The sequence below is a fragment of the Oncorhynchus tshawytscha genome, linkage group LG11 (assembly GCF_018296145.1).
Source record: "Oncorhynchus tshawytscha isolate Ot180627B linkage group LG11, Otsh_v2.0, whole genome shotgun sequence".
NCBI classification, from domain to species: domain Eukaryota; kingdom Metazoa; phylum Chordata; class Actinopteri; order Salmoniformes; family Salmonidae; genus Oncorhynchus; species Oncorhynchus tshawytscha.
This window is the reverse complement of record NC_056439.1, coordinates 19,469,642-19,493,739: the sequence shown is the minus strand read 5'-3', so window position 1 is coordinate 19,493,739 and position 24,098 is coordinate 19,469,642. Positions and strand designations below refer to the sequence as shown.

Genomic DNA, 24,098 nt, shown 5'->3' with positions numbered 1-24,098 from the left:
GGCTAAGATACTCTTGACCTCCTGGCGCTATAGACATAAGACCTAATAGGGCAAAAGGTGAAGTGTCTCCTACGAAAGGACACTGAACACCTCGGTCAGGAGGGTCCCCCATGGGGACGTCAGGAGGGTTCCCCACAGGGTCTCCCAAGGCTGAAACTAGCAGGAAACAGTTTGGAGGGGCTAGCAAGAACCCCAGGGCTGAGACCGGCAGGTTCCACCAGGCAGGGACTGACAGGGCCTGGACAGCAGATATTGAACAAGCCACTGCAGCAGAGACTGGAGGGGGCTCCCAGGGAGGAGCAGGGAGACGTCTTTGGAGAGCAAGTAGGCTGTATGTTGAAGGTAGGAGTAGACAGATCCCACCAGAGAGGTCTGAGTGGCAGGGCTGGTCATGGCACCTTCAGCAACTACAGACAGGGCTCCCGCATTATGGACCAATTGACATCCAGAGGTGTCAGCTGGAGTAGGTGTAGGGTTCTCCCTCAGGATGAACTCTGGTATCTCCTCCGTCCCTGAAGAAGGCTGTAGATCTTCCTGCTCGCGAATAGGCAGGGAGGTAAGGATAAATCTTGGGTTCAGAACAGGGGTCGTGGAGATGGCACAACTGTAGGAACCAGTTGAGACTCCGTGACAGGAGCTGGTTGAAGCACAGCTGTGGGAGTAGCTGTGGGAGTAGCGAGCTGAAGCTCCATGGCAGGAGCCGGTGTAGTAGGCCCCACTACTAACTTGAGCTCCATTGTTGGAACCGGCTGGATCTGCACGGCTGGGGTCAGCTGGAACACAGTGGTAGGGTGCTCCACCACGGTGAACTCTGGTAGATCCTTTTGGCCCTGGTGAAAGCTGTAGCACCACTGTGAGGGACTCCACAGCATGGGTCAGATCCAAGACCGGGGCTAATGTTGACGCTGATGCAGAATGACGCTGTGTCTCAAGCATTTAGGGCTCCTGAGTGGCGCAGCAGTCTAAGGCACTGCATCTCAGTGTAAGAGGCCGTCATTGTAAATAAGAATTTGTTCTTAACTGACTTGCCTAGTTAAATAAAGGTTCAATTAAAAAATAAAAATAAATCTTTCAACATCTGGCATTAATGAGCTGGATGACGATCTCTGAGATGATGTCATCAACTTCTTTGTCAGCTTGGTGGCACAGGTCCTTGCACTCCCCCTCTAAGACGCCTTTCAGTTGTAAGAGGAGAGAACTATTGACTGGCTGAGACGCTCAGGTGACAACTGGCAGTGTCCATCAAGTAAGTACTGCGACGGTGGTCACATGGACTGTAGGAACCTTCCATCTTCTAGACTGCTTCAATGAGCACATCAATCTCGTCACACTGGCTGTGTAAACGGAGTGAGAGCTTTCCGGTTGTCACTGGCGATCCATGCTCAGGTCGACGCTGATCCCGGTGATCTTTGGTTGAGGTCAGATGCTGATCTTGGCGATCTCTGGTCCAGGTTCGACGCTGATCTTGGCGATCTCTGGTCGAGGTTAGCCTTGGTGAATTAGTAACTAATAAAAAGGCTGAGGCTTTGTCCTTTATTCTGCTGATCACTCTGGGTGGTGACTTGGACCGGTGATGAGTTGTTGAAGGGGAAGACGGCCACTTTGACTGCTCAAGAAAACCCTCTAGCTGCTCTCCCTCGTAGGAGTGGTGTGTGGATGTGTGTGGTAGTCTGTGCCTTGACTTCGCCCAATTTTCGAGATATTGTGGCAGGTGAGCTGGTCGACGCGGATGGACCACATCTTGTGGAGAATCGTCTCTGTTAACTGTCATTCTTGGGCTTCAGCAGATATCTGGATCCAGCTCGAAAGGACCATGAAAAATAATGGTTGCTACTGGCAGACTGTCATCTTTAATTTCAGAGTATTCTCATCCATATCATGTGAATCGTTTACAAATTACAGCACGTTTTGTACAAATGTACTTAAACAGTATGAAAAACAGGGGTAGGATTAAGGTTGTAGAGAATCGAAGGACCATGAATGTAATAAGAAACCTTATATGCTGGCTAAAGCACTTTAACCTCATAGTCATTGTATAATTTCAAATGCAAAGTGCTGGAGTACAGAGCCAAAACAACAACAAACATGTCACTGTCCCAATAATTACAGAGGCTGTAAATACCTGTGTGAATAACTAGCTCACTAACACTTACAAATGTGGGAGTAATGATTAATAAATGGTGAACAAATGGTTTGTAAATGCGTTATAAATGGTTTATTATGGTTTTGGGCTCAGTACTGTCAGTGTGGTCCCCTGGTCTTCTTGTTACAGTGATGCTAGGCTTAGCAGCACAGACAGCTCAGCTGCTACTGCAGCAGTCAAGTGCAGTGGAGGTAGGAAAGAGAGAGAGAGAGACACATGTACTACCAGTTGGTATTAATATTTTAGCTCTATATTATGTATGTAATAGTAATTAACCCTTAGGATTGGGGGGCACATGTATGAAAGTCAGGCACTTTTATAAAGGTAAAGTGAGCCAATGGTCATCTATTATGTATTATGTATTCAGTCATTTTGTTCTTGATCTTCTAAATGTGTTTATTCATTCAGGCAGTGTGGTCCGCTGGTCTTCTGGTAACAGTGCTGTGGGAAAGGATGCTAGGCTTAGCAGAGACAGCTCACAGGTGGGTGCAGTGGAGGTAGGAAGAAAACAGAGACACAAATGTACTGCCAGTTCCTTAATATGTTGACACTATATGTACTGCCAGACAGACAGACAGACAGACAGACAGTGACAACAGAGGAGCACAAGGAGTAGCAAACACAGACAGAGTGACAACAGAGGAGATCACGCGCGGTGATGTGGCTGGTGTGCTTAAAATGCCAGGGCTGGATTTTTGTCCCAGTCTACCCTTGAGAGCGATGATACATCACTCTCTGCCTAGATAGCTGCAGAGAATGTGATGTCTCTGACAATAATGATGACAGGCGAGTGTACCGCCCGGTCTGTGTTAATCTGTCATGGCACTCCACATATACAAGCGTGTGATTAAACTAAATCCATTGTGAAACAGCATCGGTTGGGGTGTAGTAAGTGGTGGGGTTGGAAGGGGTATAGTAGAGCTACAGCTGAGAGGGTGAGAACTATACTGGCTTGACAGTGTGATAGCCCCCTCTCTCTGTCTCTCTCTCCTATTATCTCTCCTCTCTCTCCCATTTATATCTCTCCCCTCTCTCTCTTTCTTTCTCTCTCTCTCGCTCTCTGTCTCTCTCTCTCTCCCTCTCTGTCTCTCTCGCTCTCTGTCTCTCTCTCTCACTCTCTCTCTCTGTCTCTGTTTCTCTCTCTCTGTCTCTCTCTCTCCTATTATCTCTCCTCTCTCTCCCATTTATGTCTATCCCCTCTCTCTCTCTGTCTCTCTCTCTCTTATTATCTCTCCTCTCTCTCCCATTCTCTCGCTCTTCTCTCTCTCTTTCGCTCTCTTTCTCTCAGGAAGCGTGCAGCTGATGCTCCAGAGCAGCAGCTGGGTTAAACTCTAGTACCCACTGACGCCGAGGGGTCCAGGGACACAGTGAGTAAACTGATTTTCTTCTCACAAATCATGTTGTATATGTTTGTTCATTCTTTGTATTTATTTATCCTTTATTTATAGCGGTTGTCTCATTTAGGAGTGTTTTCAAATGACATATTTACTTGTGGAGCTGGATGAGAAGTGGACAGGACGATTGCACCGCACTGAGTTGACCAATTAAGCCGAGTATACTTAAGTAGTATTTCTCTACCATTACTCCACCTCTATTTGTAATCACATGCAAAGAAAAGAGTATTACTAAGGCCAAACATACTTCAATACTGCAAATTCTTATGTAAAATTTCACAGCTTTGTTAATTATGGAACACTCAAATGTGTTTTTCTGATGTAACCTATTCAATTTGGCACATTTGTGTAGATACTGATAGCAATCCCTTAGCAAATCTGTATTCGTCTCTAGTGTTCACTGAGCTGAGTGTCAAGGTCTTCCCCTCCTCATCCAGACACTACTCCTGGGACTGCTTGGCTGGCGTGGTAAGACACCAGGTGTGTTAGGAGAGTGGATGACCTCAGTGTGTGTGTGTGTGTGGGGGGTGGGTGTGTGTGTGGGGGGGGGAGGGGGGTTGTGTCATCTCTCCCTATATGATCTTAATGCTGCATTAACATATTTTCAAAAGCTCAGTGAAGTCTTCACTAATCTTTTGTGTAAGACTCTTCTAAATTGCTTAGTGGAGACAGTGATAGCAAGTGCTTACCCAGGCTAATAGCTGTGCACGCGTTCAATGAAAGCAGCTTTTCTCCCAGTCATTTGCTTTAAACCTATTTATTTGAATCTGCCATCATAACCAATCACTCCAGAGTTGATAGGGGTTACCATTGTGATAGGAAGCTTTATACTGTATATTAGGGGCGAAAGGTATCCTCGAGGTTAGAGCGCTGGGCCAGTTACCAAAAGATTGCTGATTGGAATACCAGATCCGAAAATGTACAAAATTTTGTTGCTGTGCCCTTGAGCAAGGAGGTTAACCCTAATTGCGCCAGCCATGCTGTACAATGATGACCGCACTGCCTGCCCGAGTCTCAGGGGGAGTATGGATAGGCAAGAAATATATTTCCATTACACACTTGTGTGTAACAGGACAAATATAAGCACCCCCAAACGATTGTATTTGTACAGCTAACCTAGAGAGCTAGACAGAGAATACTAGCACTCATGTAACAGGCTTAACTGTATAGCTACTTGCTTAACTCTATTGCGTCCTTCCCGGCACTTGCTATCAGATCCTCTGTCTCACAAACCCGCGACCACCCTCTTGACAATGTTTTAGCCAGCCGCACCATCTAAAAGCTAGTATTTCTTTGGCTTGGGAGTGGATATTTCAAGCTTTGTTACAGTCACACAGCAGAATGTACACTGTTAATTTCTCTAGAAGGAAAGACTCATTCATGTTTATATTATCAACTCAGTCGTCTTCCACAACCCTTGATCCTAGTGTTCGAATAGATTAAATGTGTGAAACAACTGGTGGTCCCAGAGACTGGGATGAGAAACAGCACCACCACTATGAACACTGGGTACCAGAGACGGAGATAGTTTGGGGGTTTGATGAATGTAAAACCCTCTCCTTATCACTCAGATCATGTAGGGTTGCAAAATTCTGGTACCTTAACAAACATTCCCAGGTGTTCCAGAAATTCAGGTAATCTAATAGGATATGTGAGATCAGACTTTTAGAATATCTCTGATGTGGTTGTTCTAAGAAACCTTACTGAAGGAGGAACAAGGATAAGCCGAGCTGAAGGGTGCTTTGTTGTACGTACGTACACACAACACAACACAACCCCCTGATTAAGACCATATAGGCTTTCTGAGGATCAAAGGAACCACAGACTACAAATGCTCCCTGGCAACCATCTTTAATCTGACTGACTATCACGGCTCAGGGTAAGACCCAGATGCAGACACAGGAGGCGGATAGTACACGGGAACACGCTGGTAGGACTTGACGGTACAAGACGAACTGGCAACAGACAAACAGAAACCACAGGTATAAATACACATTAGGTAATGGGAGACACCTGTTGGGGGTTGGAGACAATCACAAGAAAGATGAAACAGACCAGGGTTGGACAGTACCCCCTCCCCCTCTAGGGGCGCCACCTGGTGTCCTACCCTGGGACATGTCCTACCCTGGGACTTGACGACCGGGGTGTCGACGGCAGACGTCTGCAATGAGGACTGGGTCCAGGATATTCCTGGCGGGGACCCAACACCCAACGCCATAACCCTCCCAGTCAACCAGGTACTGGAATCCCCTGCCTCGAGGTCGAACACTCAGTAGGCGCCTCACCATGTACACCGGATGGCAACAGAAGGCAAACAGCAGAGAGGCTAAGGACCTTAGAGATGGGGAAAGGGCTGATAAAACGGAGGGAAAGTCTGCGGGACATCACCTGGATGGGCAGATCCAAAGTGGAAAGCCATACCCTCTGACCAAATGATGGCGGTCCTCCTGTCATCGATACCTGGAGGTGGTCTTGAGAAGAGTAGCCTGGGCTCTCTTCCAGGTATGACGACAGCAATGAACGAACATCTGGGCAGAAGGTATGCTGACCTCTTCCTCTTGCTCCAGGAAGAGCGGGGGCTGATATCCCAGGGAACATTAAAAAGGCGAGAGACCAGTAGTAGAACAGGGAAGGGTGTTGCGGGCATATAAACCCACAGTAGTTGCTGACCATGTGGTGGTATTGGTGGAGACAAGGCAACGAAGTGTCGTCTCCAGGTCCTGATTGGCTCGCTCCGACTGGCCATTAGACTGGAGATGAAAACCAGAGGACAGGCTGGCCAACGAACAAATGAGGGTGCAGAATGCCTTCCAGAAACGGGATGAGAACTGAGGACCGTGATTGGAGACCATGTCGACCGGAAGTCCATGGATCCGGAAGACGTGATGCACCATGAGCTGGGCCGTCTCCTTAGCTGAGGGCAACTTAGGAAGGGGGATAAAATGGGAAACCTATCCACCACCATAAGGATGGTTATGTTGCCATGTAATGGAGGGAGACCCGTGACGAAGTCCAAGGATATATAGGACCAGGCGTGGTGAGGAACAGGAAGAAGTTGAAGGAGGCCAGCTGAAGCTTGTGTCGGAGTCTTGTTCTGCGCACACACAGTGCAGGCGGCAATGAAAGCGGAGACGTCAGGAACCATGGTGGCCCACCAAAAACATTGTCGGACGAAAGCCAAGGTCCGACGGGAGCCAGGATGACATGTGAGTCTCGAGGAATGTGCCCATTCCAGGACTGGAGCATGGTCAGAGTCCAGGACAAACATCCGGTTGGGCGGCTCCCCCTCCTTTGGACCCCGGGTGGTAGGAGGTAGTGAAACGAGTGAATAAAAGGGCACTGTCTGGATTTGAGGTGTGGCGATATTTCAGGTTCTTATGGTCCATCCCCACCAAGAATTGATGTTCCTCCCCTTCTAACCAGTGCCATTCACTCCTACAACGCCATCTTAACTGCGAGTAATTCACGATTTCCCACGTCATAGTTCCTCTCAGCAGGGTTAAGACGATGGGAAAGGAAAGCACAGGGATTCAGCTTCTGGTCCTGGGACATGACAGCCCCCACTCTGACATCCGAGGTGTCAACCTCCACCACGAGCTGACGTGACAGGTCCGGATGTATTAAGATGGGAGCTGTAGTGAATCGCTGCTAGAAGTCTGAGAACGCCCGGTCAGCTGCTGGAGACCATATGAACAAAATCTTGGGAGAGGTGAGTGCAGAGAGGGGGGATGCAAGGGTGCTGTAACCCCGGATGAAACAACGGTAGAAATGAGCAAACCCCAGGAAACGTTGCAATGCATTCTGGATGTGGGTTGAGGCCAATCCACCACTGCTCTCACCTTCTCAGGGTCCATCTGAATACTCCCTGCAGCGATGACGTACCCTAGGAAGGAGATGGTGGAGCGATGAAACTCACATTTCTCCGCCTTCATGAAAACCTGGATCTCCAGGTGATGCCGGAGCACCTGTCGGACATGGAGGACGGGCTCTTGAGCTTACCGGGAATAAATGAGGATGTTGTCGAGGTAGACAAACAAATTGGTTCAACATGTACCGGAGTACATCATTGACCGGGGCCTGGAACACTGTGGGAGTGTTTGTCAGTCCGAACAGCATCACCAGGTACTCGTAGTGCCCGCTAGCCATGTTAAAGGCTGTCTTCCACTCGTCTCCTTCCGGTATCCGAACCAGATGGTAGGTGTTCCAAAGGTCCAACTTGGAAATGCTCAAAAGCCGAGGAGCTAAGTGGTAGCGGGTAATGGGAGACACCTGGTGAGGGTTGGAGACAATCACAAGACAGGTGAAACAGATCAGGGTGTGACATTGACTGTGATGGGATTATATTGTATGGTCCCCTGGCCAGCCGGAAGCCTTTATGGTTGGAGTCAGGCCATGTACATAAAGAGATCAGAATGCATTAAAGAGGAGTCTTATTGAGGCCACATACAGAAAGAGAGAGGAGCCAGGTCCTAGAGTGATTCAGTGCACTTCTTCCAAGACTCCCAGAAAAAAACTGTGGCAATGTTGTCACTCCGCCCACCTTCCTTCTCTCCCATGAAAATGCTGAACTCCTTGCATCTGTCCAATTAAAATGCTGAACACCTTTTTTATGTCCAATGAAAACCATGTAGCTGTGTCAACCAGAAAGTAGCCTACTTGCAATAGTAGTAACCTTTTCTTAGAGTTTCCTTTACCTCAGATAGTCAAGCCATTTTTACATTAGGAGTCACAAAGTGCTTTACAGTAACCTGGCCCAGACCCCAAAGAGCAAAGCAGAAGCGAAAGCACAGTGGCCAGGGAAAACTCCCTAGAAGAAAGAAGCCTAGAGAGGAACTCGGCTCAGAGGGTTGGTCTTTGATGAGCCATCAGTATGTTGCCACCCTGGCAGTGTCTGTACTGCTCCTCGTAGCCTTCTAGAAAGACCAACAGGTCCACCATGTGGCTCAACACATCACCACCCAGGGGGACAAAGTAGCCATCACCAAGGTTGCATTTCCTGTGACAAATTCTTCGGTGTTTACATAAAAATGTAACACGATGTGCAAGTGACTTTGTCCCACGTCATACTTCCAGGTCCTGTCCCCTCATCTTTTGAATGGCTTGATGATTATATCATCACATTTGTGCCAGATGCCTTTTATGACATTTTTGCTCATTGAAAACCATTTTAAAAAACCTACAAGGGTAAAAAACTACAAGGCTATTTCATTGAAAACTACGCATCCCTTTCATACCGTATCTCGGCACCCAAAACCAAATCAGCTACTAATGTCAAGGCAAAAGACAATATGACTGTGGATATACAAAAAACATTGTGAAATACACTTCTCACATCAGCTGAGCATACTTTTCACACAGTTTGTTGTATGAAATAACTAGAACAACATAATGTAGATCCAGGCATTCAGCAAAGCAAGCAGAAACCAGTTCAAACTTCCTCCATCTGTCCATCCCGGTGTGCAGCTGCAGTGGTAGGAAGTCAACATCTGGAACAGGGCAGCTAAAGCTCCATAGCAGGGTCACTGCCTTTCCTCTCTTCTGCCTGCCTCTCTGACTGTACTGGAAGACTTTACCATCAAGCCTTTGTTAAATGGATGGATATCTCACTGTGTTGCTGTCATAGCTCTGTCTCTGTGGTGTAAATCTCACTTGTGCACTGATCTGATGCACACATTGGTCACACTCTCTGACTGAGTGGGTGATTGATAGAGAGGCAATATAGGGAGGGGGATAGAGGGAGTGAGAGGAGAAAAATGAAACCAGGAGGTGTCTCCTAATAGTCCAAGGTGGAGGGAGGACAGACGCAGAGTGAGAATAATTTTAATTAGGGCTTAAGCCAAGGGGGGAAACTTGCGTTGCATCCCAAATTACACCCTATTCTCTTTATAGTGCAATCATTTTTTACCAGGGCCCCATGCACTGTAAAGGGAATATGGTGCCATTTGGGACTCATTGGAGTGACAGGGGCGAGTCAAATGGTAGATGAGGAAACACTATGCATAATAGCAATCTATTTTACCCTGTCATTTTATAATTCCGACAGGTTTATAACCATAGCGATCATACAATTCACTTCTGTGCCTATAGCTTATTCTCCTGACTGGGTGGTCTGGAGGCAGAGCAGTTGTGTGGTGGTATCAGGGCAGGGTTTAACCCTCTCTGCTCCCTGTCTGCTCTGTGTTCCACTCCCAGCCTGTATCTGTAACAGATAGATAGCAGAGCCAGCTAGCAGGATCTCCTCCGCTTCCCCCCTGTGGATTATACATGGGGTTGTTTACTGCCTTTAATTCTGCTAGCTGGCACACACATACGTACGTAGACACACACACACACCCACAGACTCGCCAACACACACACACACACATAAATACGTACTCACCAATGCACATACTGGCTGGCATACACACATGACCATGTACATATGCACGTGGATGTGCACACGCATGCACACACAGCGGGCACTCTGTCCGAGAGCAGCAGATTACAGTTGTGTGAGGAGCGGGTGACTATTTGCAGTTTACAGTCTAGCTGAGCTCACTTCAGTCGATGTTTATTTGCCTACTACAATGCTGTAATGCCTTTTGTAAGGAGAGGGCATATTATATATTTTTTATAATACGTATTTGGATTGAGCCCATCAATCGTCGGTTTGTTGTTTGACTTTTCTCAGGCATACCGCTGCACCCTGACCTTTTTAAAGGGTCAATCTGGGATTGGGATCCATCCTGCTGGAACACGGACATCCTGGATGAGGTAAAACAATGGTTTCAAATCAGATGAAAAATATTGACCATTTAGATTTTAAATATATTTTAAATATATTCATCAAATATATTCATCATAAAGAATGAAATCATTATTGATGATCTGATACAGCAAACAATATTCCCTATTAGATCATGTTTTTGTTACGCAGATTAGTTTTTCATCCCATTACACTATCTTTACGTGATCATACCAGACTTCATTTGGTACATAGAGATGAATGGCTTTTTATCTTAGATTGCGTGTTGGAGGTTGATGCACTATTTTTGTGATTGAGATAGAGTTTTATAATTTTAACCTCAGTGTGTAATGTATGTTGTGTGTTGGGTTGCACATTGGTGATGTGTGTGCTCGTGCGTGCATGCATTTGTGTGCGTGTGTATGCATGTGTGCGTCCATGCGTACACGTGTGTGTTTAACGTTAGTATTCTGTGTGTTGTGTTGACAGTAGTGAGCAGTGATGAGTGACAGGGAGGCAGTCCAGGCCCATGTCCTTCTGTCATCACAGGGTCACCAGACAGCCCTCCACCGAGCAGCCATGGTGGGGAACAGTGATATCATAGACGGACTCATCAAGGGAGGCTGCGCTCTAGACCTGCAGGACAAGGTGAGGGAGAGAAATGTCTCTGAATCTGGATCTGTCCCAGTACAGTTGAAGTCGGAAGTTTACATACACCTTAGCCAAATACATTTAAACTCAGTTTTTCACAATTTCTGACATTTAATCCTAGTAAAAATTCCCTGTCTTAGGTCAGCTAGGATCACCACTTTATTTTAAGAATATGAAATGTCAGAATAATAGTAGAGAGAATGACTTATTTCAGCTTTTATTTATTTCATCACATTCCCAGTGAGTCAGAAGTTTACATACACTCAATTTGTATTTGGTAGCATTGCCTTTAAATTGTTTAACTTGGGTCTAAGGTTTCGGGTAGCCTTCCACAAGCTTCCCACAATAAATTGGGTGAATTTTGGCCCATTCCTCCTGACAGAGCTGGTGTAACTGAGTCAGGTTTGTAGGCATCCTTGTTCGCACACACTTTTTCAGTTCTACCCACAAATTTTCTATGGGATTGAGGTCAGGGTTAATCCAATACCTTGACTTTGTTGTCCTTAATTAAGCCATTTTGCCACAACTTTGGAAGTATGCTTGGGGTCATTGTCCATTTGGAAGACCCATTTGCGACCAAGCTTTAACTTCCTGACTGATGTCTTGAGATGTTGCTTCAATATATCCACATAATTTTCCAGCCTCATGATGCCATCTATTTTGTGAAGTGCACCAGTCCCTCTTGCAGCAAAGCACTCCCACAACATGATGCTGCCACCCCCGTGCTTCACGGTCAGGATGGTGTTCTTCGGATTTTTCCTCCAAACATAACGATGGTCATTATGTTCAAACAGTTCTATTTTTGTTTCATCAGACCAGAGGACATTTCTCCAAAAAGTATGATCTTTGTCCCCATGTGCAGTTGCAAACCGTAGTCTGGCTTTTTGATGGCTGTTTTGGAGCAGTGGCTTCTTCCTTGCTGAGCGGCCTTTCAGGTTATGTTGATATAGGACTCATTTTACTGTGGATATAGATACTTTTGTACCTGTTTCCTCCAGCATCTTCACAAGGTCCTTTGCTGTTGTTCTGTGATTGATTTTCCCTTTTCGCACCAAAGCATGTTCATCTTTAGGAGACAGAACACATCTCCTTCCTCAGCGGTATGACAGCTGCATGGTCCCATGGTGTTTATACTTGTGTACTATTGCTTGTACAGATGAACGTGGTACCTTCAGATGTTTGGAAATTCCTCCAAGGGATGAACCAGACTTGTGGAGGTCTACAATTTTTTTTCTGAGGTCTTGGCTGATTTCTTTTGATTTTCCCATGTCAAGCAAAGAGACACTGAGTTTTAAGGTAGGTATTGAAATACATCCACAGCTACACATCCAATTGACTCAAATGATGTCAATTAGCCTATCAGAAGCTTCTAAAGCCCTGACATCATTTTCTGGAATTTTCCAAGCTGTTTAAAGGCACAGTCAACTTAGTGTATGTAAACATCTGACCCACTGGAATTGTGACACAGTGAATTATAAGTGAACTAATCTGTCTGTAAACAATTGTTGGAAAAAGTACTTGTGTCATGCACAAAGTAGATTTCCTAACCGACTTGCCAAAACTATAGTTTGTTAACAAGAAATGTGTGGAACGGTTGAAAAACGAGTTTCAATGACTCCAACCTAAGTGTATTAACTTAATTAACTTAATTAAGTGTATGTAAACTTCAATCACCTTCAACTGTATATAGTGCATTCGGGAAAGTATTCGCACTATTTGACTTTTTGCACATTTTGTTATGTTACAGCCTTATTCTAAAATGGAATAAATTCATTTTTTCCCTCTTAATCTACACACAATACCCCATAATGACAAAGGTTTTTTGAAATTTGTGCAAATGTACAGTAAAACGTGTTTACATAAGTATTCAGACCCTTTGCAATGAGACTCGAAATTGAGCTCCGGTGCATCCTGCTTCCATTGGTCATTCTTGAGATGTTTCTACAACTTCATTGGAGTCCACCTGTGTAAAATTAAATTGATTGTACATGATTTGGAAAGGCACCCACCTGTCTATATAAGTTCCCACAGTTGACAGTGCATGTCAGAACAAAAACCAAGCCATGAGGTCGAAGAAATTGTCTATAGAGCATTGTGTCGAGGCACAGATCTGGGGAAGGGTACCAAAACATTTATGCAGTATTGGCGGTCCCCAAGAACACAGTGGCCTCCACCATTTTTAAATGGAAGAAGTTTGGAACCACTAAGACTCTTCCTAGAGCTGGCCGCCCGGCTAAACTGAGCAATCGGTGGAGAAGGGCCTTAGTCAGGGAGGTGACCAAGAACCCAATGGTCACTCTGAAAGAGCTCCATAGTTCCTTTGTGGAGATGGGAGAACTTTCCATCTCTGCAGCACTCCACCAATCAGGCCTTTATGGTAGAGTGGCCAGACAGAAGCCACTCCTCAGTAAAAGGCTATTCACAGCCAGCTTGGAGTTTGCCAAAAGGCACCTAAAGGACTCTCAGACCATGAGAAACAAGATTCTCTGGTCTGATGAAACCAAGATTGAACTTTTTGGCCTGAATACCAAATGTCAGATCTGGAGGAAACCTGGCACCATCCCTACGGTTAAGCATGGTCGTGGCAGCGTCATGTTGTGGGGATGTTTTTCAGCGGCAGGGACTGGGAGACTAATCAGAATTGTGGGAAAGCTGAACGGAGCAAATTACAGAGAGATCCTTTATGAAAACCTGCTCCAGAGTGCTCAGGACCTCAGACTGGGGTGAAGGTTCACCTTCCAACATGACAACGACCCTAAGCACACAGCCAAGACAAAGCAGGGGTGGCTTCGGGACAAGTCACTGAATCTCCTTGAGTGGCCCAGCTTGAACCCGATCAAACATCTCTGGAGAGACCTGAAAATAACTGTGCAGCAATGCTGCCCATCCAACCTGACAAAGCTTAAAATCAAATCAAATTGTATTGGTCAAATACACATGGTTAGCATCAATAAATGCGAGTGTAGCGTAATTATTGTGCTTCTGGATCCAACCGTGCAATAATATCTAACAAGTAATCTAACAATTTCACAACAACTACCTGATACACACCAGTGTAAAGGAATGAATAAGAATATGTACATATAAATATATGGATGAGTGATGGCCGAACGGCATAGGCAAGATGCAGTAGATGGTATAGAGTACAGTATATACAGTGCCTTGCGAAAGTATTCAGCCCCCTTGAACTTTGCGACCTTTTGCCACATTTCAGGCTTCAAACATAAAGATATAAAACTGTATTTTTTTGTGAAGAATCAACAACAAGTGGGACACAATCATGAAGTGGAACGACATTTATTGGATATTTCAAACTTTTTTAACAAATCAAAAACTGAAAAATTGGGCGTGCAAAATTATTCAGCCCCTTTACTTTCAGTGCAGCAAACTCTCTCCAGAAGTTCAGTGAGGATCTCTGAATGATCCAATGTTGACCTAAATGACTAATGATGATAAATACAATCCACCTGTGTGTAATCAAGTCTCCGTATAAATGCACCTGCACTGTGAAAGTCTCAAGAGGTCCGTTAAAAGCGCAGAGAGCATCATGAAGAACAAGGAACACACCAGGCAGGTCCGAGATACTGTTGTGAAGAAGTTTAAAGCTGGCTTTAAATACAAAAAGATTTCCCAAGCTTTAAACATCCCAAGGAGCACTGTGCAAGCGATAATATTGAAATGGAAGGAGTATCAGACCACTGCAAATCTACCAAGACCTGGCTGTCCCTCTAAACTTTCAGCTCATACAAGGAGAAGACTGATCAGAGATGCAGCCAAGAGGCCCATGATCACTCTGGATGAACTGCAGAGATCTACAGCTGAGGTGGGAGACTCTGTCCATAGGACAACAATCAGTCGTATATTGCACAAATCTGGCCTTTATGGCAGAGTGGCAAGAAGAAAGCCATTTCTTAAAGATATCCATAAAAAGTGTCGTTTAAAGTTTGCCACATGCCACCTGGGAGACACACCTAACATGTGGAAGAAGGTGCTCTGGTCTGTTGAAACCAAAATTGAACTTTTTGGCAACAATGCAAAACGTTATGTTTGGCGTAAATATTTCAGTCTCTCGATGTGCAAAACTGATAGAGACATACCCCAAGCGACTTACAGCTGTAATCGCAGCAAAAGGTGGCGCTACAAAGTATTAACTTAAGGGGGCTGAATAATTTTGCACGCCCAATTTTTCAGTTTTTGATTTGTTAAAAAGTTTGAAATATCCAATAAATGTCGTTCCACCTCATGATTGTGTCCCACTTGTTGTTGATTCTTCACAAAAAAATACAGTTTTATATCTTTATGTTTGAAGCCTGAAATGTGGCAAAAGGTCCAAAGTTCAAGGGGGCTTTCGCAAGGCACTGTACATATGAGATAAGCAATGTAGGGTATGTAAACATTGTATAAAGTGGCATTGTTTAAAGTGACTAGTGATACATTTATTACATCCAATTTTTTATTATTAAAGTGGCTAGAGATTTGAGTCAGTATGTTGGCAGCAGCCACTCGGTGTTAGTGATGGCTGTTTACAGTCTGATGGCCTTGAGATAGAAGCTATTTTTCAGTCTCTCGGTCCCAGCTTTGATGCACCTGTACTGACCTCGCCTTTTGGATGATAGCGGGGTGAACAGGCAGTGGCTCGGGTGGTTGTTGTCCTTGATGATCTTTTGGCCTTCCTGTAACATCAGGTGGTTTAGGTGTCCTGGAGGGCAGGTAGTTTGCCCCCAGTGATGCGTTGTGCAAACCTCACTACCCTCAGGAGAGCCTTACGGTTGTGGGCGGAGCAGTTGCCGTACCAGGTGGTGATACAGCCCAACAGGATGCTCTTGATTGTGCATCTGTAAAAGTTTGTGTGTTTTTGGTGACAAGCCGAATTTCTTCAGCCTCCTAAGGTTGAAGAGGCGCTGCTGCACCTTCTTCACTACGCTGTCTGTGTGGGTGGACCTTTTCAGTTTGTCCGTGATGTGTATGCCGAGGAACTTAAAACTTTCCACCTTGTCCACTACAGTCCCGTCGATGTGGATAGGGGGTGCTCCCTCTGCTGTTTCCTGAAGTCCAGGATCATCTCCTTTGTTTTGGTGATGTTGAGTGCGAGGTTATTTTCCTGACACCACACTCCGAGGGCCCTCACCTGCTCCCTGTAGGCTCCCTGTAGGCTGTCTCAGATATAACCCCACCCACATTGTCAAAGCACAGCCCCCACACCACTAGAGGGATATCTTCAACAACCAACTTACCATCCTGAGAATAGCCCACAAAGATCTCCGCCACGTCACAACTCAAGGGGGTCGCAACCCAGACAGGAAGATCACGTCAGTGACTCAACCCACTCAAGTGACACACCCCTCCTAGGGACGGCATGGAAGAGCACCAGTAAGCCAGTGACTCAGCCCCTGAAATAGGATCCCTACTGGGATCCGATCCATTGTCCTGGGTGGTGGTCCAAAACAGAGGATCCGCCTCGGGAAAGTCGTATTCCTGGTCGTAATGTTGGTAAGTTGACGTTGCTCTTATATCCAATAGTTCTTCCCGGCTGTATGTAAATAGATTTAAGATTTCCTGTTAACAATGTAAGAAATAATACATAAAAAAACAAATACTGCATAGTTTCCTAAGAACTCGAAATCTCTGTTTGCCCCATCCTTTGAGAGGATCTGCACAGAAGAATGGGAGAAACTCCCCAAGTACAGGTGACAGGTGTGCCAAACTTGTAGCGTCATACCCAAGAAGACTGTAATCGCTGCCAAAGGTGCTTCAACAAAGTACTGACTAAAGGGTCTGAATAAAAATGTGATATTTCAGTGTTTTATTGTGAATATATTTGCAAACCATTCTTAAAACCTGTTTTTGCTTTGTCATTATGGGGTATTGTGTGTAGATTGATGAGGAAAGAAAAAAAATGTCATCAATTTTAGAATAAGTTTAGAATAATTTTAGAATAAGTAACAAAATATGGAGAAGTCGAGGAGTCTGAATACTTTCCGAATACACTGCAGGTCCCCATGGGCCCTGGTCAAATGTATTGCACTATAAAGGGAGTAGTGCGCCACGTGGGACACAGACTCTGAATGTCACATGAAATGTTGAGGAATCTGAAGCAATGTTACTGAAATGTCACTGTATCTTCAAGTCTGAAGACAAAGTCACATTTCCTTTATTAAATGTACAGGAGGGCCAAAAATACAAGCATTCACAACACAGGGAGGAATGTAATGTACCTGAAATGTATTAGCAATCTACATGAGGTCCGGGCATATTAATTAAATTACATTATTAGAAAAACAAATGTTTCACTCCTTCTAATGACAGTGCTTTACGTCTCGCTGTTTCTGATAGGACGGCAACACGGCGCTCCATGAGGTCTCGTGGCATGGCTTCTGTCAGTCAGTCAAACTGTTGGTCAAGGCTGGAGCTGACGTTCACGCCAGGAACAAGGTACAGCAATTCAAATGTGAATATGCTAGGTCTAAATCTGTGACCAATGATGGTAAAAATCATTAGGACTGAAATGTTTTTCTGTCTGGTGCCTGACAGGTTTTACATGCCACTGTCAGAGTGCATCCCAAATGGCACCCTATTCCCTATGTAGTGCACTCCTTTTGAAGTAGTGCACCATAATAGGGTGTCACTGGAATTTTTTATAAAAAATGTGTCACATACACCGGATAGGTGCAGTGTTGTTTCACAGGGTCAGTCATAGTAGTACGGCGCCCCTGATTTGGTATCTTACATGTGTGATTTAATGAAAGTTAGATTTTTATAGTATTTTTAAAAAAAATTGGTGCTCTGCATTTTCCCTCGCTATTGGCCAAGTGGGACGCGACTGTCCCGCGTATCCCAGAGAGGTTAAGTGCCTTGCTCAAGGGCACATCGACAGACTTTCCACCTTGACGGCTCGGTTCTGCCACACTAGGCTTTGTGTGTTTGTTCTTAGGCAGGAAACACAGCTCTCCACCTGGCCTGTCAGAATGCCAATGCTCAGAGCGCCCACGTGCTGCTGCTGGGAGGCTCCAGACCAGACATCAAGAACAATGTGGGGGACACCTGTTTGCATGTGGCAGCACGCTACAATCACCTGGCCATGATCAAGATTCTGGTGGGCGCCTTATGCTCTGTTACGGAGAAAAACCTGGTAGGTCCCAGCTTGATTTATATTGTTACTACAGCTCCTTTCACGTCATTGATTACTTGTTTAGTTTGATGCCACAGTAGAGTTTGTGTCCAGTCAGTGAGAGACTGTGTCCAGTCAGTGACTGCTCAACTCTGGGTAGAGGTAACCTTTACATAGATGTAGGATCAGCTTATCCTCCCTAACCCTAGGGGGGTGGGCTCCTTTGACTGCTCTCACACCTATAGTCAACTCTTCCCTGTGCCCAGCTAGGGGATAGGGTTAGGGTTAGTCACCTGTCTGTTTCCTTATACCCAGCTAGGGGACACTGCTCTCCATGTGGCAGCTGCCCTAAACCACAAGAAAACTGTTCAGCTCCTCCTGGAGGCAGGGACTGACGGCAACGCACGAAACAACGTAAGTGGATGCATCTCAAATGCTACTCTATTACCATACAGTGCTGTACTTCTGACCAGTGTACTATATAGGGGGGTTGCATTTAAAAGGAGCATTGTCAACAGCGCAGGGACCTTGTCAGCAACGTGACCTTTCAATTAATTGCTGTGTGTTCCAGGCAGGGAAGACTGCCCTGGACAAGGCCAGAGACTACAACCACAAAGACGTGTCTCTCCTGCTGGCCAGAGCTCCTCAGGTCAGCATGAGATGTTTCTTTGGACATAGACCAATGACACACTGATCTGATACACATTATGAGCTGATTCTGGCATCAAAACACCTGTTAGTGAACTTACATTTCCCTCCAAGGGTGACAGTTTATTAAGGAGTATAAAGAGTGCAGATGATTACCCATCGCCTCGATGAGTAGTCAGTTTTTCCAGTCGGTAATCCAGTCTGTTCTTCATTTTATGCACCTTGGATGGACTGTGAGGTAGCAACAGACAGTATAGTTAGTTTTCTACTCTCCTGTGCTTTGGTCAGGTTCACTGTTTCACTAGAGAAAGGACGGTGAGGAAGAAAAGGGACCGGCTGAAAGCAGAACGCAGAACCCAGTCTGTCACTAGAGAAGAAATTCTGCCCAACAAGGTAAAGGCTGTCTGGGGGTAAAATTAGGCGGTGTATATTGACAGGTAAAAAATGGATGACAGTAGACGGGGGTATGCCAACCCAATGTTAAATATGATGTTTACATTATTTGTGCCTCTTGGGTTATTGGGTTGGGGTAAAGCGGAAGTCGAACCTTCATGGACCTTTGTGTACAATTGGACAATAAAGTTATCTTCTCCTTCACCTCTGCCTCCTGGCTGTTTCCTTCAACAGGACAGTGGGTACATGGCTGAGGCGTCTCACGGTAGTGAGCGTAGGGCCAGCAGAGCAGGGCTGCCTCACCATCATCACCACCGCCTTCACTACAGTAAAACATCAGTCACCCCAACCAGCCCTTACCACAGAAGGAGAAGACATAAGCTTTTCAAAGAACAGGTGCTTAGGGGTGTCTCAGGGGATTGGGTTGTGAGGATAAAGACCATTTCTGTTCTCTGCAAGATAATGGACAATGAAGTCTCCTTCATCCAGGCCTTGGCAGAGGATACTCCGAGAAGAAGAATGAATGGCCATCCCGAACTCCACAGGAAGAGCAGACTGTGTACACATGATGAAGCCCCTCCGCCTCACAACGGCAAAACCTATCAGCTATACACCCTGTACCGCGACAAGGACGGCAATGTCAAACAGGTCAGTCACCACGCTGCAAAATTCCGTTCATTTCCAAAATTCCCAGGTTTTTGTGAAACCCCAGATAGAATATTCCATTACCAACTTTTTATTATTGAAATGTTTCAACCCTAGGGGTGGGGTGTCCATAACTGTAGTGGTACAGTACAGTAGAAGTATTGTTGTTGCTGTTGATATTGGTAATATAAGAGATTTAGAAAGAAACCAATGAAAGAAATCTAAAGAAAATATGTAAAACAATTATCACAATTATACATGATTGTGTCACCTGGTCAGGCCCCAGCCAATGGCTGCCACTGTAAGCCCCTGATCAAGAGGCTAGAGGGAGAGCTGAACGCCACTAAAGAGGAGATGAGGACACAGATGCTGACAGTTCAGGAGCAAGTCTATACTAGGCTTGGGAGGATGGACCGCAAGAGCATACACCAGGCCTGTCTGCTACCAGTCAATTCAATTCAACTTTGTTGCACACATGGCTTTTTCTGTCTCATACAGAAAGATAAACTGCAAGTACAGCCTGTAAACCTCCACTCGAATTTGTGTGGAAATGACATGAATGACATACAGATGTAGCATCTTAATTTGATCACTCTTTTGTGGCTGAGAATTTTCCTACATGGCAGGAAATGCAAACGTGTCGTGTATTTGAGGTTTGAAAGGCTTCTAAAGTTTGTCATATCCACTTAAAAATGTCAGACTTAATTTGCTGCAACAACAATTTTTCAACCCCTTTTTATCACCATATTCCCCCTATAACGCAACACTTTTGAATGCTATTTGAGATGCAATCATGAATTCTGTTTAACTGATAGCTGCTGTTTGGCGTTGTGTTGATTAGATCAAAGTGCTGGACATGTTGACCCAGGAGAGGGTGGCAGCAGAGAGGATGGAGTGTCTCTACAGGATGGACCAGACAACTGCCCAGGGCAGAGAGGAGGCACAGAGGAGACAGGTATTGTATTACATGGCACAACCACACCCTTATATACCTTCTATCCTCATCCCAAATGGCACTCTATTCCCTATACAGTGTACTCCTTTTAACCAGGGCCTTATTCACCCTTCGTAATAACGTCTGAAACGTATTCACAACATCTCTAACTAACATCTTCACTAACCCACATCTTCTGAAAACATGACAACATGTATTTCTGGTGTTCATTCACACACCAAGCAGGCAGCAGTCACCCTAACCCCTATGTTTCTCTGGTTGTTCAAACACCAAGCAGGCAGCAGTCACCCTAACCCCTATGTTTCTCTGGTTGTTCACACACCAAGCAGGCAGCAGTCACCCTAACCCCTATGTTTCTCTGGTTGTTCACACACCAAGCAGGCAGCAGTCACCCTAACCCCTATGTTTCTCTGGTTGTTCACACACCAAGCAGGCAGCAGTCACCCTAACCCCTATGTTTCTCTGGTTGTTCACACCAAGCAGGCAAACCCTAACCCCTAGGCAGGCAGCAGTCACCCTAACCCCTATGTTTCTCTGGTTGTTCACACACAAAACAGGCAGCAGTCACCCTAACCCCTATGTTTCTCTGGTTGTCCACACACAAAACAGGCATTAGTCACCCTAATCCTAACCCCTGGGTTTGCGTCCCTTTGATATTTCAAGTAGAAATTGTGCACCATTTAAAACATTTTTTTTATAAAAAGGCTGTTAAATTAGCTGATGTGCCTTTTTAATATAGACCACATGGAGAATTTAAAAAAGCAGATTTTTAATATGAATAAAGACATTCAGCATTTTGACATGTTCCTCCTTTGTGACTTCTAAGATTTCATCCCACTTAATCGCAACATTTCTCCAGGTTTGTGAAGCCCTAGTTATTTTGTTGCTTTGACAAAAGTAATTTCTGAAAATTATTATTTAGTTGATGGGATTAGTGATTCATTTACATCTGTCCCTCATTTTAAGGTCAACCCTGTTATGTGAACTGAATTCTCATTTTAATGTGTTGAAACTATTATTATTTATTTTGTCTCTCAAGAAAAATGTAACATCTAATAGTAAAACTATAGTGTAAAAGCAGCTGAGCTGGTTGTACTCTTTTTGAACATGTTTTGTGGTGAAGCTTACTTTCAATTGTCTCTCCCTGTTGCACACAACAAACTTCCTTTCCCCCGCCCCAAGAATTAATGGCTGTTTCAAGGTGAAATCCTCAACCATGTTACTTTATTAGGCACTTAAGTATATTAATATTTGTATTTAACCACTTTAACCACCAGAAAAAAAGACGTTTTTTATGAAGTTGAACATGTGCTCTTTATGAAAGAATGTTAAAATGAGGTGAAATCAAAAGTTACACTACCCAGAAGGCACACAATTTGTGGAACGACCCCTCTATGTCTCTCTGTGGTTCACACCCCAAGCAGGCAGCAGCAACCCAAGAGTTGAAGAGGTGGTGCATGACTCAGATCCAGGATATGGACCTCCACCCCCAGTACTACAAGCTGCTCCCCTCTCCGTCTGTGGGGGACGATGGAGACTCAGAGAGCCTCCCCCTGCTCTCTGTCTTCTCTGGGGACAGCAGCAGCTCTCTGGCTAACTACGTCAACCTGCTGTCATGCCCTTCACCCTCGCCTTCAATCACCCACAATGCACCACACAGTCCGGCAATGGATCAGGGCCAGGGGTCGGGCAGGAAGTACTTTGAGCTGAAGCTGGACAGATCACCAGGTGGGTGTTAGGAGGAGCATGAAATGAGAATGAGACATGGGAAGGTGGTTCCAGAAATCAAGTCACAATCTAAAAAAAAAAGTATGAATTTGTTTAACCTCGCCCCAACATTTTTGGTGATGAAGTTGTGGGGTTGACAGTAGGTCTAGGTCCTACACCTCTGATTTAGAAAAAGCACAAGCTTGAAAAAACAAGCTCCATTTCTCGTTCCTCCCTTCTCAGATGACGACCAGAACACTACTCTTCTCCCTCTGCTAGCTCACCGCCATCACCCAGGAATCCTCCTGAGCTCTACCGCCACCCGGTGTCAGCATCCAGAACTGCTCGACAATCACATTCCGGGGCTGATCTGGGATGGCTGCTCCAGCAGCAGCCAGTCTCCCAGCAGCAACTGGAAGCAGGGCCGGGGCCAGGACAGCCATGGCTGGCACCACAAGAAGCACCTCCGGGACCGGATCAGGACGCGCGGCCTGATGAGACCACCCAGTGTCGGGACCAGGACCCTAGAGTTCTTCATGGACAGACCCCCTGAGCCCACATTCAGTCAGGAGAGAAACAACCTACACGCCATGGAGGTAACTGATGATAAGATAGCTGTGGTGAATACTATATCAATGGCTTCACATTGCCCTCTGGTGGGCTGTGGACCAATGATTCCTTTTCACTTGGATTCTGGGACGGGGTTGTGTGTGGAGAAGGGGTAACTTCTTCTTCACTCACTTCATGTATCTTTGTTGCAGGTGACCCAGAGGTTCTTTGAGACAGTGTCCACTCAGCTGGAGTGCTGGTATGAGAGGAAGATCCAGGATGCCAAGCGGCAGGCAGAGCTAAGGGCACAGCAGGACAGGGCCGAACTCCTACAGCGAATTAGAAGCCTGGAGGAGGAGCTTGAACAGCTCAGGATGACCAATGGGAGCACAGACAGTTGATGCCAACCGGGCTGACATCATGAGTTTGAGCAGAGGAAGAGATGAAGCGAGAGGGTTTACTTTGCCCAAAATCTGTCCACGAAAATAAGACCGCAAAGTGAGGAATTTTTTATGGAGGACAATGAGTCGAATTTGGATAAGAAAAACTTGAATTGCTTACTTGATCAAATAAAAGTTTCAAAATGGTTAGGTTGTTATGAATGCACTGATATAAGTGAACGCATGTGGCATTTCGCCAACTAAAAAAAAAAAAAACTTCATCTCAGTTGCGCCTTTTGTTCACACGCGTATCTGCCCTCTCATTGGCTAGAATAGTCCCACCTGATCTCGTCTCCTTTGGCCTGCCTTCCATCAAAGACAATACAGTGCTTCCATCTTTGAGGACACTTATTACCAATGTTAGTGGTCACTCGACTATCTTGTCAATATAATAGATTTTCTTTGGTTTGACCCTTACCTTAACCTAATTGTAACCAATTTGAAAATGAAATATCACATCTGCTACGTCCCCTTTGTTTTTCCCATTTATTGCTTATACAGTGCCTTGCAAAAGTATTCAATCCCCTTGGCGTTTTTTTCAATTTTATTCCCTTACAACCTGCAATTTAAATTGATTTTTATTTGATTTTCATGTAATGGACATACACAAAATAGTCCAAATTGGTGAAATGAAATGAAAAAATATTAAAAAACAAAAGTGGTGAGCGCATTTGTATTCACCCCCTTTGCTATGAAGCCCCTAAATAAGATCTGGTGCAACCAATTACCTTCAGAAGTCAC

General features: G+C 45.2%; 1 protein-coding gene across 1 annotated transcript; it reads left to right on the top strand.

Moving 5' to 3' along the window:
* The first annotated feature begins 10,207 nt into the window (after nt 1–10,207).
* Nucleotides 10,208–23,915, top strand: ankrd6a (ankyrin repeat domain 6a). Its single transcript, XM_024438090.2, has 15 exons — nt 10,208–10,290; nt 10,751–10,909; nt 17,246–17,344; nt 17,844–18,041; nt 18,336–18,434; nt 18,592–18,669; nt 18,957–19,061; nt 19,296–19,457; nt 19,551–19,709; nt 19,986–20,278; nt 20,406–20,466; nt 20,548–20,661; nt 22,083–22,389; nt 22,612–22,964; nt 23,130–23,915. Exons 2-15 carry the CDS (start codon nt 10,763–10,765, stop codon nt 23,316–23,318), a joined length of 2,364 nt encoding a protein of 787 aa, XP_024293858.1. The 5' UTR covers nt 10,208–10,290; nt 10,751–10,762; the 3' UTR covers nt 23,319–23,915.
* Nucleotides 23,916–24,098: the final 183 nt, after the last annotated feature.